This window comes from Elephantulus edwardii, unplaced genomic scaffold, assembly GCF_000299155.1.
Source record: "Elephantulus edwardii isolate Elephantulus edwardi_28Jun2011 unplaced genomic scaffold, EleEdw1.0 scaffold00003, whole genome shotgun sequence".
In the NCBI taxonomy this organism is placed as follows: Eukaryota; Metazoa; Chordata; class Mammalia; order Macroscelidea; family Macroscelididae; genus Elephantulus; species Elephantulus edwardii.
In genome coordinates, this window is record NW_006399753.1 from 39249478 (window position 1) to 39264619 (window position 15142).

At 37.5% G+C, this 15142-nt stretch overlaps 1 protein-coding gene and 1 pseudogene across 1 annotated transcript in view; one reads left to right on the forward strand and one right to left on the reverse strand.

The window, feature by feature from the left end:
- Positions 1–6656, forward strand: part of LOC102867064 — a 32414-nt pseudogene extending 25758 nt beyond the window's left edge.
- The window catches only part of NALCN (sodium leak channel, non-selective), a 600265-nt gene that overhangs the window by 415670 nt on the left and 169453 nt on the right, over positions 1–15142 (reverse strand). Inside the window, exon 10 of the mRNA XM_006879390.1 lies at positions 13239–13325. Within this exon, the coding sequence (XP_006879452.1) occupies positions 13239–13325 (87 nt within the window). The remainder of the gene's footprint in view (positions 1–13238; positions 13326–15142) is intronic.

The following is a 15142-nucleotide window of genomic DNA, read 5'->3' on the forward strand; positions in this document are numbered from 1 at the left end:
ATTTCCTGAAGCCAGAAAGTCTGATGGAACTTTCTGACACAGAATTTAAAAGAAAAAGTTTGAGTATTTTCAATGGGTAAAAGACAAACTTGAAGAATTATAGGATACTGCAAGTAAAAACCAGGAGGAGCTTAAAACCAAAACAAAAACAATACAAATAAAGCAAATGAGGCATAAGAAGATCTGGAAAAACAAGAAGCCACAATCCAAAATATGAAGTTCGATGTTTCAGGTTCTGTCAACATGATGGAGGGACACATGAACAGAGTTGAAGAGATAGAACACAGAACCAATGAAATATAAAATAGAATTGTCACCATTGATCTGCTAGAACAAAAAGCAGAATTAAAAAGGAAGGAAAAAAGAAAAAAACCCTAAGAATAATCAAGAGAAATAATATATGCATCAGAATACCAGAACAGGAAGAAGCAAGTAAAGGCACTGAAAAAGTGATGGAAGAATTACTAGAAGAACACTTCCCAGGCATAATGAAGAATGAGAGAATATACATTCAAGAAGCTGAGCAAATATCATATAGAATAGGCTCCAAAAGAAAAACACCAAGGCATATCATAGTCAAATTTGCCAGAACCAATTCTGAAGCAGCGAGGAAGAAGCAAAGAATAACCGATAAGGGAGAGCAGGTGAGATTAAGTGACGATTTATCAGCAGAAACAGTGTGAGGAACACAACAGTGGAATGACATATATTGAACACTCAAAGAACACAACTGCCAACTGAGAATCTTGAACTCAGAAAAACTGTCCATCAAATATGAAGGAGAGATCAAGAGATTCTCTGAAAAACAGAACCTAAGGGAGTTCGTAAAAACAAGACCAGCATTGCATGAAACACTGAGAGACATCATTCTTACAAATATGTCACAGAAAGCAGAATGGACCAAAGTTAACAGGCAACAACTCCAAAAAGAATGCAACAAAATGAAAATAAAACCCTGCCTCTCAGTAATCACACTGAATGTGAATGGTTTGGATACACCACTGAAGTGTAAAAGAGTAGCAGATTAGATTAAAAAACAAAACCCATCAATATGCTGTCTGCAAGAGACACACCTGAAAAATGAAGACAAAGAAAGACTAAAAATAAAGAGGGGGTATATGAAGCAAATGGCAATCAGAAAAAAGCAGGACTAGCAATATAAATTTCTGATAAAAGCAATTTCAATGCAAAAACCATCACAAAGGACAAAGAGCGTCACAACATAATGCTTAAAGAATCAATAGAACAAGAGGAAATAATAATAATAAATATCTATGCACCAAATGAAAGACCTGCAAAATATATAAAATAAACATTAAAAACTGAAAAAGGAAATAGACAACACTACTATAGTAGTTGGAGACTTCAATACACCACTCTCAAGAAAAGATAGAACTACTAGAAAGAAACTCAACAAAGATGTTGAAGAATTAAACCACACAATAAACCAACTCAATTCTATAGATATTTATAGGTTAATGCACCCCCACCCCCCAAAAAAACATAGTACATCTTCTTCTCCAATGTGCATGGAATGCTCTCCAGAATAGATCACATTTTAGGTCACAAGGCATCAATAAATTAAAAAACATAGAAATAATATAAAGCATCTTCTCAGACCACAGTGCTACAAAATTAGAAATTAATAACGAGGATAAAGGAAAAATAAAACCCACATATTTAGAAGCTGAACACTACCTTGCTTGAACATGAGTGGGTTGTTTTTGTTGTTGTTATGTGCCATCGAGTTGCTTGTGACTCATAGCGATCTTATGTACAAGAGCCCTAAATGCCATTCTATCCTGTGCCAACCTCACTGTCTCAAATACACTCATTCCACTCTCCCAAACATGATGTCCCTCCCTCTCCAAGGACAAGTCCCTCCTTGCAACATACCCAAAGTATGTCAGATGGACGCAGCTTCAGAATCCTTGACTCCAAGGAGCATTCTGGCTTCACCCTCACCAGGACAAACCTGTTTGTTCTCCTAGCAGTCCATGGTATATTCAACACTCTTCTCTAGCACCACAGCACAAAGGCATCAATTCTCTTTCTGTCATCCCTATTCATTGTCCAACTCTCCAATGCATAGCACATAATTGCAAATCAGGCACATCTTAGTGTCCATTCTGACATCGTTGCCCTTCAGTACTCTTGAGAGGTCCCTCACAGCTGACTTTCCCAATGCAATTCATCTCTTGATTTCCTGGCTGCTGTTACCAAGAGTGTTGATGGTGGAGCCAAGTAAACGAAAACTGTTAACTATCTCAGTCTCTGCACCATCCATACTGATGCTGCCAATTGGCACAGTGGTGAGAATCTTTGTTTTCTTGATGTTGAGTTTCAGTCCATGACCTTCTGCAGCAAGAGCTTCACATCCTCCTCAGCTTCAGCAAGCAGGCTTGTGTCATCTGCATAACTCAGGTTGTTGATGATTCTTCCACCAATCCTGATGCCACATTCCTCCTTGAACAGCCCAGCGTCTCAGATGATCTGTTCTGCATACAGATTGAAAAGGTATGGAGACAAAATACATCCCTGACAGACCCCTTTCTTAGTTTTGAACCATTCAGTGTCTCCCTGCTCTGTTCCGGTGACGGCCTCTTGGTCCAAGTATAGGTTTTCCATTAGCACAATCAAATGCTCTGGGATTCCCATTCTTCTCAGAGTCAGCCATAGCTTGTTGTGATCAACAGAGTCAAAAGTCTGCATAGTCGATGGAACACAAATAGACACCCTTTTGGTATTCTCTACTTTCTGCCAAGATCCATCTAACTAACATAAGCTATAATATCCCTAATATCACGACCTCTTCTAAATCCAGCCTGCACATCTGGCAGTTCTCTGTTGACATATTGTTCCAAACGTTTTTGGATAATTTTCAGCAGAATCTTGTTTGCATGTGATATTAATGATATTGTTTGATAATTCCCGCACTCTGTTGGGTCACCTTTCTTTGGAATGGGAACAAATATCGATCTCTTCCAGTCAGTTGGCCAGCTGGCTGTCCTCCAGATTTCCTGGCACAACTTAGTGAGCACATCCAGGGCAGCGTCTGTTTGTTGAAATTAATCAGTTGGTTTGCCATCAACTTCTGGAGCCTTGTTTTTTTCCCAATTGTTCAGAGCAACTTGAGCTTCCTCCTTCATTGTAATAGGCTCTTGCTCACATGTTATTTCATGAAATTCTCTGTGTCAGCCAATTCCTTCTGATATAGTGACTCTGTGTACTCCTTCCACATTCTTTTGATACTTCCTGGATTATTTAACATTCTACCCAAACTATCTTTAAATATTACCACCCGTGGTTTGAATTTGTTTTTCAACTCCTTCAGCTTAAGAAATGCTGAGTGAGTTCGGCCCTTTTGATTTTCTCACTCCAGCTCTCTGCACATTTCATTATAGTATCTTGCTTTGTATTCCTGAGCTGCTTTTGACATTTTCTGTTCAGCTCTTTGATTTCTTGATTTCTTCCTTTCTGTGCTATGCTTTCTTTCTTTGGCTTCTTGGCACTCTAATGCAATACTCAGAGTCTCATCTGACATCCATCTTGGTCTTTTCTTCTTCTTCAGCCTTTGTAATGATCTTTTGCATTCTTCATGGATGATTTTGTTCATATCCTCCCAGAGCTCATTTGGTCTATGCTCATTGGTGCTCAAGACCTCAAACCTGTTCCTAAGATGGTTTTGAAATTCGAGTGGGACAGACTTAAGGTCAATTTTGGTTCCTGTGGACTTTATTTAATTTTTTTCCTCAACTTCAGCTTGAACTTGCATGTGAGTAGTTTCTGGTCTGTCCCACAATCAGCACCCGGCCTAGTTTTCACTGCTGATATTGAGCTTCTCTAGCGAGTCTTTCCACAAATGTAGTTAATTTGATCCCTATGCATACCATCAGGTGAGATCCAGGTGTATAACCTGCCTTCATGTTTCTTATAAAAGGTATTTGCAATGAATACATCATTGAATGTGCAGAACTCTATCATTCTATCTACAGCCTTATTTCTATCACCCTAGACCGTGTTTTCCAGCTACTGATCCTTCTTCCCTGTTCCAGTCACCCATTATTATTAATGCATCTTGATTGCATGTTTGATCAATTTCTGACTGCAAAAGTTGGTAGAAATCTTTTATTTCCTCCTCATTGGCTCTAGTTGTTGGTGCATATATTTGAATGATAGTGGTATTCACTGGACTTCCTTGTATGTATATGGATATTATCCTATCGCTCACCACATTGTATTTTAGGATAGATCTAGAAATGACTTTTTAAATTATGAAACCAATCCCATTTTTTCTCACCTTTTCATTCCCAGCACTAAAAGAAATTATAAATGAAATTAAAAAGTTTTTTAAAACAAATGATACAATGAATAGATACAAACCCAGGATCTCTGTGTTCATTAAAATTTAAAAAAAAGAACAACAACAACAAAACAAAAAAACAAAAAAACCCCACAAATGATAATGAAAACATCACTTACCAAAACCTCTGGGAAACAGCCAAAGCAGTAATCAAAAGTCAATTTATAGCAATAAGCAAACACATTAATAGGCACGAAAAAATGACTATTGATTCTCTAACCCAAAATCTCCAACAAATTTAAAAAGAACAGCAAGAAAACCAGACACCCTCTAAAAAAACCTGAAATTGTAAAAATTAGGGCAGAAATAAATGACATAGAAAACCAAAAAACAATTGAAACCATCAACAAAACTAGGAGTTGATTCTTTGAAAAGGTTAATAAAGTTGACAAACCACTAGCAAAACTAACAAATAAAAAAAAGAAAAGACACAAATAATTCGAATAAAAGATGAAATGGGTGGTGTGCAGTCACAGGCAGGAGGGTAGAGAGACCGACTGACTGAAGGCACCGGGAGCGAGCAAGATGGTGCAGACTCAGGGCAGATGAAAGTCTGTTATTTCTATGGTGGATGTCAATTTAAAGACAAAGTTGCACCTGACAAAGCCATGGTATTTTTCATTGCTTAATGTGAGTCTGAAAGTTAGATAATGAATAAGGAAGATCAAAGAAAAATCAATGTTTTTTAATTGTGTTGGAGAAGAGCATTGAATATTCCACGAACAACCAAAAGAACAAATAAGTGGGTCTTGAAGTATGACCATGGTGATCTTTTAGATTCAAGGGTGTTGACATTTTACCTTACCTACTTTGGGCATGTTGTCAGGAAGGCCCAGTTCTTAGCAATACTGAAGCCCATCATTCCAGGAAAGAGAAAAGATCATTGAGAGAGAAGAGTCTCAATGAGATGGATTGACACAGTGACTGCAAAAACTGGACTTGAGCATGACAACGATCTTGAAGATGGCACAAGAGGATGTTGGAAATTACTATTATGGACAAGGTCACCCAACGAAGCCCCACCGAATCTGTAGGACTCACAATTTGCTGCTTACCTATAGTCTCTACCAAAAAAATGGAAATCTATCGCCCTCATAAAGCCAATGCTGAGGAGATGACCAAGTACCACAGTGATGACTACATTAAATTCTTGTGTTGGTGAGTACTCCTCTGTGTTTGATGGCCTGTTTGAGTTCTGTCAGTTATATACTGGTGGTTGTGTTGCAAGTGCTGTGAAACTTAATAAGCAACTAATGGACATCACTGTGAATTGGACTGAGGTCTTTCACCATGCAAAGAAATCTGAAGCATCTGGCTTCTGTTACGTCAATGATATCATCCTGGCCATCCTGAAACTGCTAAAGTGTCACCAGAGGTTGCTGTATAATGATATTGATACTCACCATGGTGATGGCATGGAAGAGTCCTTCTATAACATAGACTGTGGTATGACTGTGTCTTTTCTTAAGCATGGAAAGTACTTCCCAGAAACAGGGGACTTACAGGATATTGGTGCTGGCAAAGGCAAGTATTATGCCATTAACTGTTTGCTCCAAGATAGGATTGATGATGAGTCCAACGAGGCAATTTTCAGGCCGGCCATATCCAAAGCAATGAAGATGTTCCAACCTACTGCAATTATCCTACAGTGTGGCTCAGACTCCCTCTCTGTGGATCAATTAGATTGTTTCAATCATCTGACCAACAAAGGGCATGCCAGGTGTGGGGAATTTCAATCTGCTGATGCTGATGGGAGGAGGTGGCTATACCATTTGTAATGTTGCCCGATGCTGAACATATGAAACAGCTGTGGCCCTGAGCACAGACATTACTAATGAGCTTTCATACAGTGACTACGGTGAGTACTTTGGACCAGATTTTAAACTTCACATCAGTTCTTCCAATATGATCAACCAGAACATACTTGGAGAAGATCAAACAAAGACTATTTGAGAACCTGTGAATACTGTCTCATGAACTTGGAGTTCAAATGCGGGCAATACCTGAGGATGCCATCCCAGAGGAAAGTGGTGATGAGGATGAAGAAGACCCTTAGAAACACATCTCAATCTGTTCCTCTGACAAACTAATTTCCCGTGAACAAGTGTTCTCTGACTCCGATGAGGAGGGAAAAGGAGTATGCAAGAACTCCTCTATCTTCAAAAAAGCCAAGAGAGACAAAATAGAAGATGAAAAAGAGAAAGATCCAGAAGAGAGGAAAGAAGTCACTGAAGAAGAGTAAACCAAGGAGGAGAAGCCTGAAGCCAAAGGGATCAACGAGGAGGTCAAGTAACCTAAACAGACTTCACTAGCTTTGGCTTCTTGCAATGTTCTCCCTATTTCTCCCCAACCCCTCAAGAGTTTATATTTTCTATTTCTCTGTGTATTTAAAGAAAAGTATATTAAATAAAATATTCCCAGGGACTATCCTGGAACAGGGGCCCTGAGCCCATCCCAGAGCAGCTCTGCTAGGTGCATTCTAGCTGTTGTCTTTTAAACAAGACACAGGACAGAATCCTGATGTACAGAGTACCTGCTTCCTTTTGGAAAGGTACCTTTATAAAGGTACATCCTAGGATGGAGGTGCTGGGCTCTCAGGGATTCCTAGTTCTTTTCAACCACTTTAGATTGGTTACTTTCTCATACCTCCCACTATTGCAGCCTAACCCCATGTGAGCCAAGAAACGTGTACTGCCTGCCCCTATCTTACCCCAGTTATGCAGGGGGAGTTTGATAGTCTAGTTTCCCTTTTTTTCAGATACTATTTTCATGTTTGTGGGAATCTTTGTAATAAAAAGGTACATTCCTATAAAAAATTAAACAGGCAATGTCACAACAGAATCAATTAAAATTAAAAGGCTAACAAATGGAATATTATGAAAAACTATACTCAAATAAATATGAAAATCTAGAGAAAATGGAAAAATACTTAGAAATTCACAACCTACTTAAACTAACACAAACTGAAACTGAACACCTGAACAGACCCATTACAAAAGAAGAAATTTAAAAGGCAATAAAACAACTTCCAGCCAAAAAAGCCCTGGACCAGATGGTTTTATAAGTGAATTTTAGCAAATATTCAGAGAAGAACTGTCACCAATACTACATAAACTATTTCAGAAAATAGAAAAAGATGGAATTCTCCCAGACTCATTATATGAAATAAACATATCCTTGATATCAAAGCCAAGTAAAGACACCACCAAAACAGAAAACTATAGGCCGATATCTCTCATGAACACAGATACAAAAATCCTGAATAAAACCCTGGCCAATAGAATTCAACACTACATCAAAAAAAATAATTCACCACAACCAAGTGTGATTTGCAATAAGTATTCAAGGATGGTTCAACATAAAAAAAAATCAGTGCAATTCATCACATTAACAAAGAAAAGAATAAGAACCACATGATCCTATCAATTGATGCAGAAAAGGCCTTTGACAAAATCCAACACCCTTTCCTGATTAAAACACTCAACAAAATAGGATTAGAGGGAAATTTCTTCAACACAGTAAAAAGTATATATGCAAACCCGAGAGCCAACATTGTTCTCAATGGAGAGAGATTAAAGGCATTCCCTTTGAGAACAGGAACTAGGCAAGGATGCCCATTATCACCTTTCCTATTCAATATTGTATTGGAAGCCTTAGTGATAGCAATAAGACAAGAGAAGGAAATAAGAGGTATCCAAATTGGCAAAAAGGAGGTAAAATTATCTCTCTACGCAAATATGATAGTATACTTCAGCAAGAAAACTAGTGGACATAGTTGACCAATTCAACAAAGTGGCAGGATACAAGAAAAAATCAATTTAATTTCTCTACAGTGACAAAGAGAATATGAAGCTGGAGCTAAGAAAAACAATACCCTTCACAATAGCTAATCACAAGATTAAATACTTGGGAGTAAATCTAACCAGAAGCACAAACAATCTATTCAAAGAAAATACAAAACGTTACTATAAGAAACAAAAAGAGACCTCTAGAAATGGAAGAATACACCTTACTCATGAATAGCAAGACTCAATATTGTAAAAATGACAATCTTAACAAAGGTAATCTACACATTCAATGCAATCCCAATACAAATACCAATCCCATTCTTCAACGAGGTGGAAAAGACAACCTTGAGTTTCATTTGGAATGGAAAGAGTCCCCAAATAAGCAAAGCACTCCTTAGAAAGAGAAACAAGGTGGGAGGAATCTCACCCCTTGATTTCAAATCCTACTACACTGCTGTGGTGGTCAAGACAGTGTGGTACTGGTACAATGACAGACACATAGATCAAGGGAATAGAATTGAGAATCCAGAAATCAGCTCATCAACCTATGGTCACTTGATTTTTGACAGGGAGATGAAATCAGTTAAGTGGGGAAACTACAGCCTTTTTAACAAATGGCGAAATCGGAAAACTATCTATAGAAATCTCAAGCAAGATCCACACCTCGCTCCATACACAAAAAACAACTCAAAGTAGATCAAGGACCTAGGACTAAAGCCAAGGACTATAAAATTCATTATAGAAAAGCTTGAAAAAACTCTAGAAACACTAATCCACAACATAAACAGTCTTCCAAGCATGTGTACACACACACACACACACACACACACACACACACACTCATATTGTTGCTATTGGGTTGGATGTTACTGATTTCTGATCCTCTATATAACAAAGATAACATTCTTTGACAGGTTTGGAAGCAGGAGTGGCATCCACTTCCTAAATAACATGCCTCCGGAAACTTTATGAACTTTGATAAATGTCGATAGTTGTAGAAAGACCTCAGGCATTTTGTTTATAGGGTCACTATGAGTCATGCTCAACTCATGCTCGACAGCAACAACAACAACAACATAGATCTCTGTAAAAACATATAAATATATCTATACATACACACACATACACTTTTTACTTTTACTGTGAGGTGGAATTTCCATGCAGTGTAAAAAAATTAAGTACTTATCTATTATCCAACCACACATGGAGGACTCATGAATCAAAATGAACTCAAAGTCGACTAATAACAACAACAATAATAACAACATACAGAGTGTCCTATTAATTTGTTTATGCATTTTAAAAAAATTCTTGCCATTGTTAGAGTTATGAATAGAAAAAGTATTTTCATGCTTTGAGAAAAATAATTGTGTGTACCCATGAGTACATGGAACATTCACTCCCAGTGTGGTGGAGAGCAAACAGAGAGTTAAGAAGAACAGGCAAAATGGTGAGGCTCCACATGCCCGAGGTAATATGGGCAGCCACCCAGAAGATCCAGCCAATTATAGTCATACGGAATGTTGGCCAAGTGTTCCCAGATATTCCATATTACACAAAAATAGGAAATACATTTTTTACCTAAAATACATATTTACATATTTGTTGTTGTTGTGTACCATCGAGTCAGAACTGACCCATAGCTGACCATGGCAGGTTTTCAGAGGCAGTTAATCGCAAGGGAGAAGATTGCCCATTCTTCTGCATATTTATCTTAGGGTTTTGTTTGTTTTTTTACTGTTTAAATTTTTTTCAATTATTCCTTCATATACACTTTCCTTCTTTCCTCCCTTCCCTCAACAATTCCCTTTGTAAGATTATTATAATATGGTTTCTAATCATCCATTCCTTTCAGAAGGTACTTCCTTTCACTCAATCCAGCGCAATACTCAGTATGTAACCAGTCCTTTCCTACTCTTTCCCCAAACCTCCCGTCTGGTCTTGATTCTATCATCACAATAATAGGATCATGTAATATTTGCCTCTTTGTGACATATTTATCTTCGGATCAAATTTAAAACCAAAATGAACGATGAACAATGTCCAAAGAGGACTTAAGGCCACCAGTTAGCCATCTCTTAGAGACAGTCACTATCTAGTTTTTCCTAATTTCTTTCAACAGTGACAAAAGGACAAGCTCAATTTAATTACAGAGGTAAAGTGTTGCTTACCAATCAATTCCACTTCGTTGTTAAGATGGAATCTGTTTCCATTCTTTTTAATGACTAGTATTCATAATTTTAGTACAGTCTATTTATTTATATGTTATAAAAGTTAAAAAAATCCTCACAAAGTGAAGCATAATAGCAGCCACAGTTATATCCTGTGAAGTTTCTGCCTCATACTTTAGAAGAGATGGGCTTTCAAAACCATCCAGAGTCACCTAAAGTTCTAACCCATGTCACAGGAACGTTCTAAAATTAAACTCTTCATGTCCTGCTTGTTTTATAATTCAATCACACACACACACACACACAGAGAGAGAGAGAGAGAGAGAGAGAGAGAGAGAGAGAGAGAGAGAAATTCTTTTAAAGAAGTAGGTGTTATTATCACTGCCAGCCCAATCTAGTTCTTAGAGACAAGAATAAGAGCACAAATAGCAAGGTCTAAGTGAGAAACCTAATAAGCACTTTACAGCCAACAAGTTGCTGAATCCTTCACAGGATTATTGTCCTATTTGATGATCACGAATGGAAAACATTCCACGTGTAAGATCAGTTCTAGAATTAATTATGATCAGTTTGAATCCTTCTGTCATAGAGAACCATCTGGTGGGAGAAATAGACTTTAAAGAACTGAATCATTGATTATTTAATTACAGTTGTAATATACACATAATAAAATGATAACAAGGGTGTATATACTTCAGTGCCTACTCCAAGGCCCCTGGGTGGTACAGACAGTTAACACAGCTGACTGCTAGTGCCAAGGTTGGAGGTGTAAGTCTATGCAGAGGTGCCTTTGAAGAAAGACTTGCAAATCTTCTTCTAAAAAAAAAATCAGTCTATAGAAAAGCTTATGGAGCACAGTTCTGTTCTAACACACGTGGGTTATTAGTATGCTAGGGTAGGGTTAACTCAACAGCAACTGATACTAAGACAGATATTGGTACCAGTAGTGGTATCTCATAAAGTCTATTGTTGTTGCTGTTGTTGTTAGGTGCCTTCCAGTCGTAGATGACTCATAGTGACCCTATAAGTGAAAGGTCTGAGCACTGTTTGTACATAGAGTTTCCCGAGGCAAGCCATTTCGGAAGTGGATGCCGCTCCTGCTTCCAGGCTTGATAAAGTCTATTAGAATAAGGAAAGTTCTCTGAAGGCAATGGTGTTTGAGCTGAGTTACAAAGTCAGTTGAGAAGGAAGGGTACTCTGGGAAGAGGAATCATTTGAAAATGACAGCGTCTCCTGGACGCAGAAATGCTATTTTCACAAAAGAGATATGATATGTCAATACAGGTGCAAAATGTCTGGAAGAGTTGGTTTTTATCACTACTAATGCTATCTCTGGGAAGGGATAAGAACAAGGGTTTAAAAAAGTATTTGCTTTTTATTTTTCTTCTGTAGTTTTAAATATCTGTGGAGATACACCCCTAACTGGTATTTTTAATATGTTACCAATTGTCTGTCATGATGACTTATTATAATCTAAAATGGACAGAAACTGTTCAGATGAAAATTTTGTTCCCGATTAGTAACACCACCAACTCTGTATAAAAGCAGAAGGTTTATCTTAAATAGATTTTTTTCTTAAATTATTTTCTATTTATACCTTTGTTTTCTTTCTTTCTTCTCTTCTCACATCCCCTCACCCTGAAGTGGAAATATATTCTTTCTTTACATAGAGTTATTTCTTACCAGTCAGAAACAAGCCATTGGCCATACCCTTTATTATCCACAGTCTTTCAAAGAAACTCTTAAAGTTTGGTTAAGACCAAACATGTAAAGCTGAGTGGACTTTCTTCTTACTGCATTGCCTGGCTTCTTTCTAGATTTCTAATGATAAGAGGCATAATTCAGAAAGCTTTTGTGCACCTATATGCATCTGTAAAAAAACTCATAATACAGAAACCACAGTCAACACTCTGATAGGCCTAAAAGGCAGCCTCTTGGAATCTGTCTCCCTCAATAGCCACCTTTACACAATTTTATCACATCTGTGCTCACTGCTGTCCATTCAATTTACCTTGCCATTTATCCCTTGTTATCCTCAACTTCTATAGAAGGGACAAAAATGTTGGCTTATCTTTCAAATCCAATTGTCACACTGAGATACTTATTAACAATTAATATTCTTCAAAAATGTCTTTTGGATTCAATAAAACTTTTATTTGACTACTCAAAGTAGCACTAATCCTTAATCTTTAGGTTCAATTACAAACAAACAAAAGTATACATAAAAATGCAATTTTTAATCCCTCTTGGTTGGGTAAAGCATGTATCTAAAATCCAAAAGACCTGGTAGCAAATCCTAGCTTCTGCATTTCATTGTTGGAGACCTTGTCACAAATCCTGGTTTCTCCATTATTTTCAACTTACTGTTAGGAAACTCACTTAAGTCTTCTGACCCTCTGCTTCTAGGTCTGTGAATGGCTGGAGAGGAGTTGTTCTTTCTACATCACAGGGCTGACTGACCCTGAGCTACTCCCTCCTTCTCTAGTTCTCAATTTATGTATCACTCTCTCAAGAGGATCTTTGCTGGCTTTCATACTAGAAGAGTAAATTCCTAATTAGATAGTTCAGTTATCTCCCATTGCTTTTCTCCAAAATTCCCAGTATGCTGTGCTATTGCAGGTTAATGTTGTCTTTTGCCTCCCACCCTTCCTGCACCGTAAGCTCCATGCAGATTTGGGCTCAGCTTGTCTTTTACAAGACTATCTGAGTGTCTAGCATATAGTAGACATTCAGCAAATGTCAAGTGCATGGACACTTAATAATAGTAGTAGCAGTAGTAGTAATTAGCAATTAGCAACCAAACACTTAACCCATTGTGCCACCAGATGGGTAACCTAGTGTGGAGAGCTGTGGGTTTGCTTATATACAATAAAAAGTCTTGGCTGAATAACTTTTAAAATGGCATTGTACTTGCACCTGGAGGCAGGCTGGGGCACGTCCCTGCGGCTTGTTGACATCCACAGCTACCAGCTGCCATCCACCTGCAGCATCTTCATGAAACATCTTCAAGACAAAGAGAAAGTCTGGTGAGGGGCACTAAGGAACATCAACAATTTTATACGTTTTAATCTTTTGTTAATATTACTAAATACACTCTTTCTGAGTTTACACTTAGAACATGAGTCATTTCAATTTTGTGCATTTTCACACTCAAAACATATCAATTAATAACAGCTTACATTTATTGAACATTTTCTACATATCAGACATTTCTGCCTTACATGTATGGGCATGATATTGCTCATATATTTTCTACAAGGCTGCAAATAAAACCTTTATCCTCACTATATAGATTATTAGTTCTAAGAACTTCAAAGCATTGTCTAATGTGTTTTATTCTGTAGGTGGTGAATTTTTATCTTTATTCAATGAATGTTCCACAATGGGCTATTTTTAAAGAAAGCTAATCAAACAAGCAAAAAATATACAGATGGCTTAGGGATAATTGTTATTTTTATGTGTTGCTGAGTTGGAATTGACTCACAGCAGACCTACCAGTGGATTTTAAGATTATTGAATATACTATGGACTGCTAGGAGAACAAACAGGTTTGTCCTAGAGAAGATGAGACCAGGCTGCTCCTTGGAGGCAAGGATTCTGAAGCTTCATTTGACATACTTTGGAGATGTTGCAGGGAGGGACCAACCAGTCCTTTTAGTGTATGCTTGGGAAGGCGGAGGGACAGCGCAAGAAAGATCCTCCATGGGATGGATTGACTCAGGGACTGGGGTGGTGTGTCAGAAACAATAAAATTGTCACAGTATAGTGCAGGGTTTAGGGCTGTTGTACATAGGATTGCTATGCATTGCAGATGACTCTACAGCACACAACAACAACAACAACAATATATATCTCGCAGGATGAGATTGCATCTCTTTCTTCTGTGATGCACCTGGTGAATTTGAACCAGGTACTTTTAGGTTCATAGCACAACTTCTACCCACTAGGCCTCCAGAGCTCCCCAAATTCTTGAATCATTTTATATTTCCAGCAATAATTACCCTTTTAAACACAAAATTAAACTAACATAATGCTGAAATGAATGTGGTGATGAAAATGTTTATGTGTATGAAAGTCTCTGGTCTTATTTTAATTTTAGGAGATTATTTAATAAACAATATAAAATTATTTTAATGGGAACATGATCTGCTCAGCAGACAGTGTGTACATACTTATGAAAGGAATAAACGTTTCTCTTAACTTAAGAAGTAACTCAGGCTCCTGTAGGCCTCCTAAAACTTTAAATGGACTGCATTCCATACCTAGATTATTATCATACTGCAAATTCTTCTTCTACCTTAAAAAATGATAATTTGTCAGTATTGTACCCATCTGCAAGACTTGTAGTCCCTTTATTGTTTCCTTTATCATTTCTTAGGGTGTACATATATTTTTGAGAATGGGAATGGTAGTGGAGTAGGATGAAATTAAAGGCATTTATTTTTCAAACAAAAGAGGTAAAAACCCTATTTGACCCTTGCTTGAGACAAAGACACAGTCTCATATAGGTAAACATTTTCTTTATCACACTTACTTATTTTAGTATCATGTTAACGTGATCTATTGTTTAAAAGGGTAATTATTTCACTCAGCATAATGTTCTCCAGAGTCAACCAATTTGAGTAATATTGCATGAGTTCCTTGTTTTTTAATGCAGCATAGTATTCCATTGTGCAAATATAGCATGGCTTCTCTAGCCATTCGTTTGTTGATGGGCACTTAGGTTGTTTTCAACTCCTTGCTATTGTGAACAAAGCTGCAATAAACATGGGTGTACATATATCTGCTTGGGTGTCAGTTATGGTCTCTTCTGGGTATAT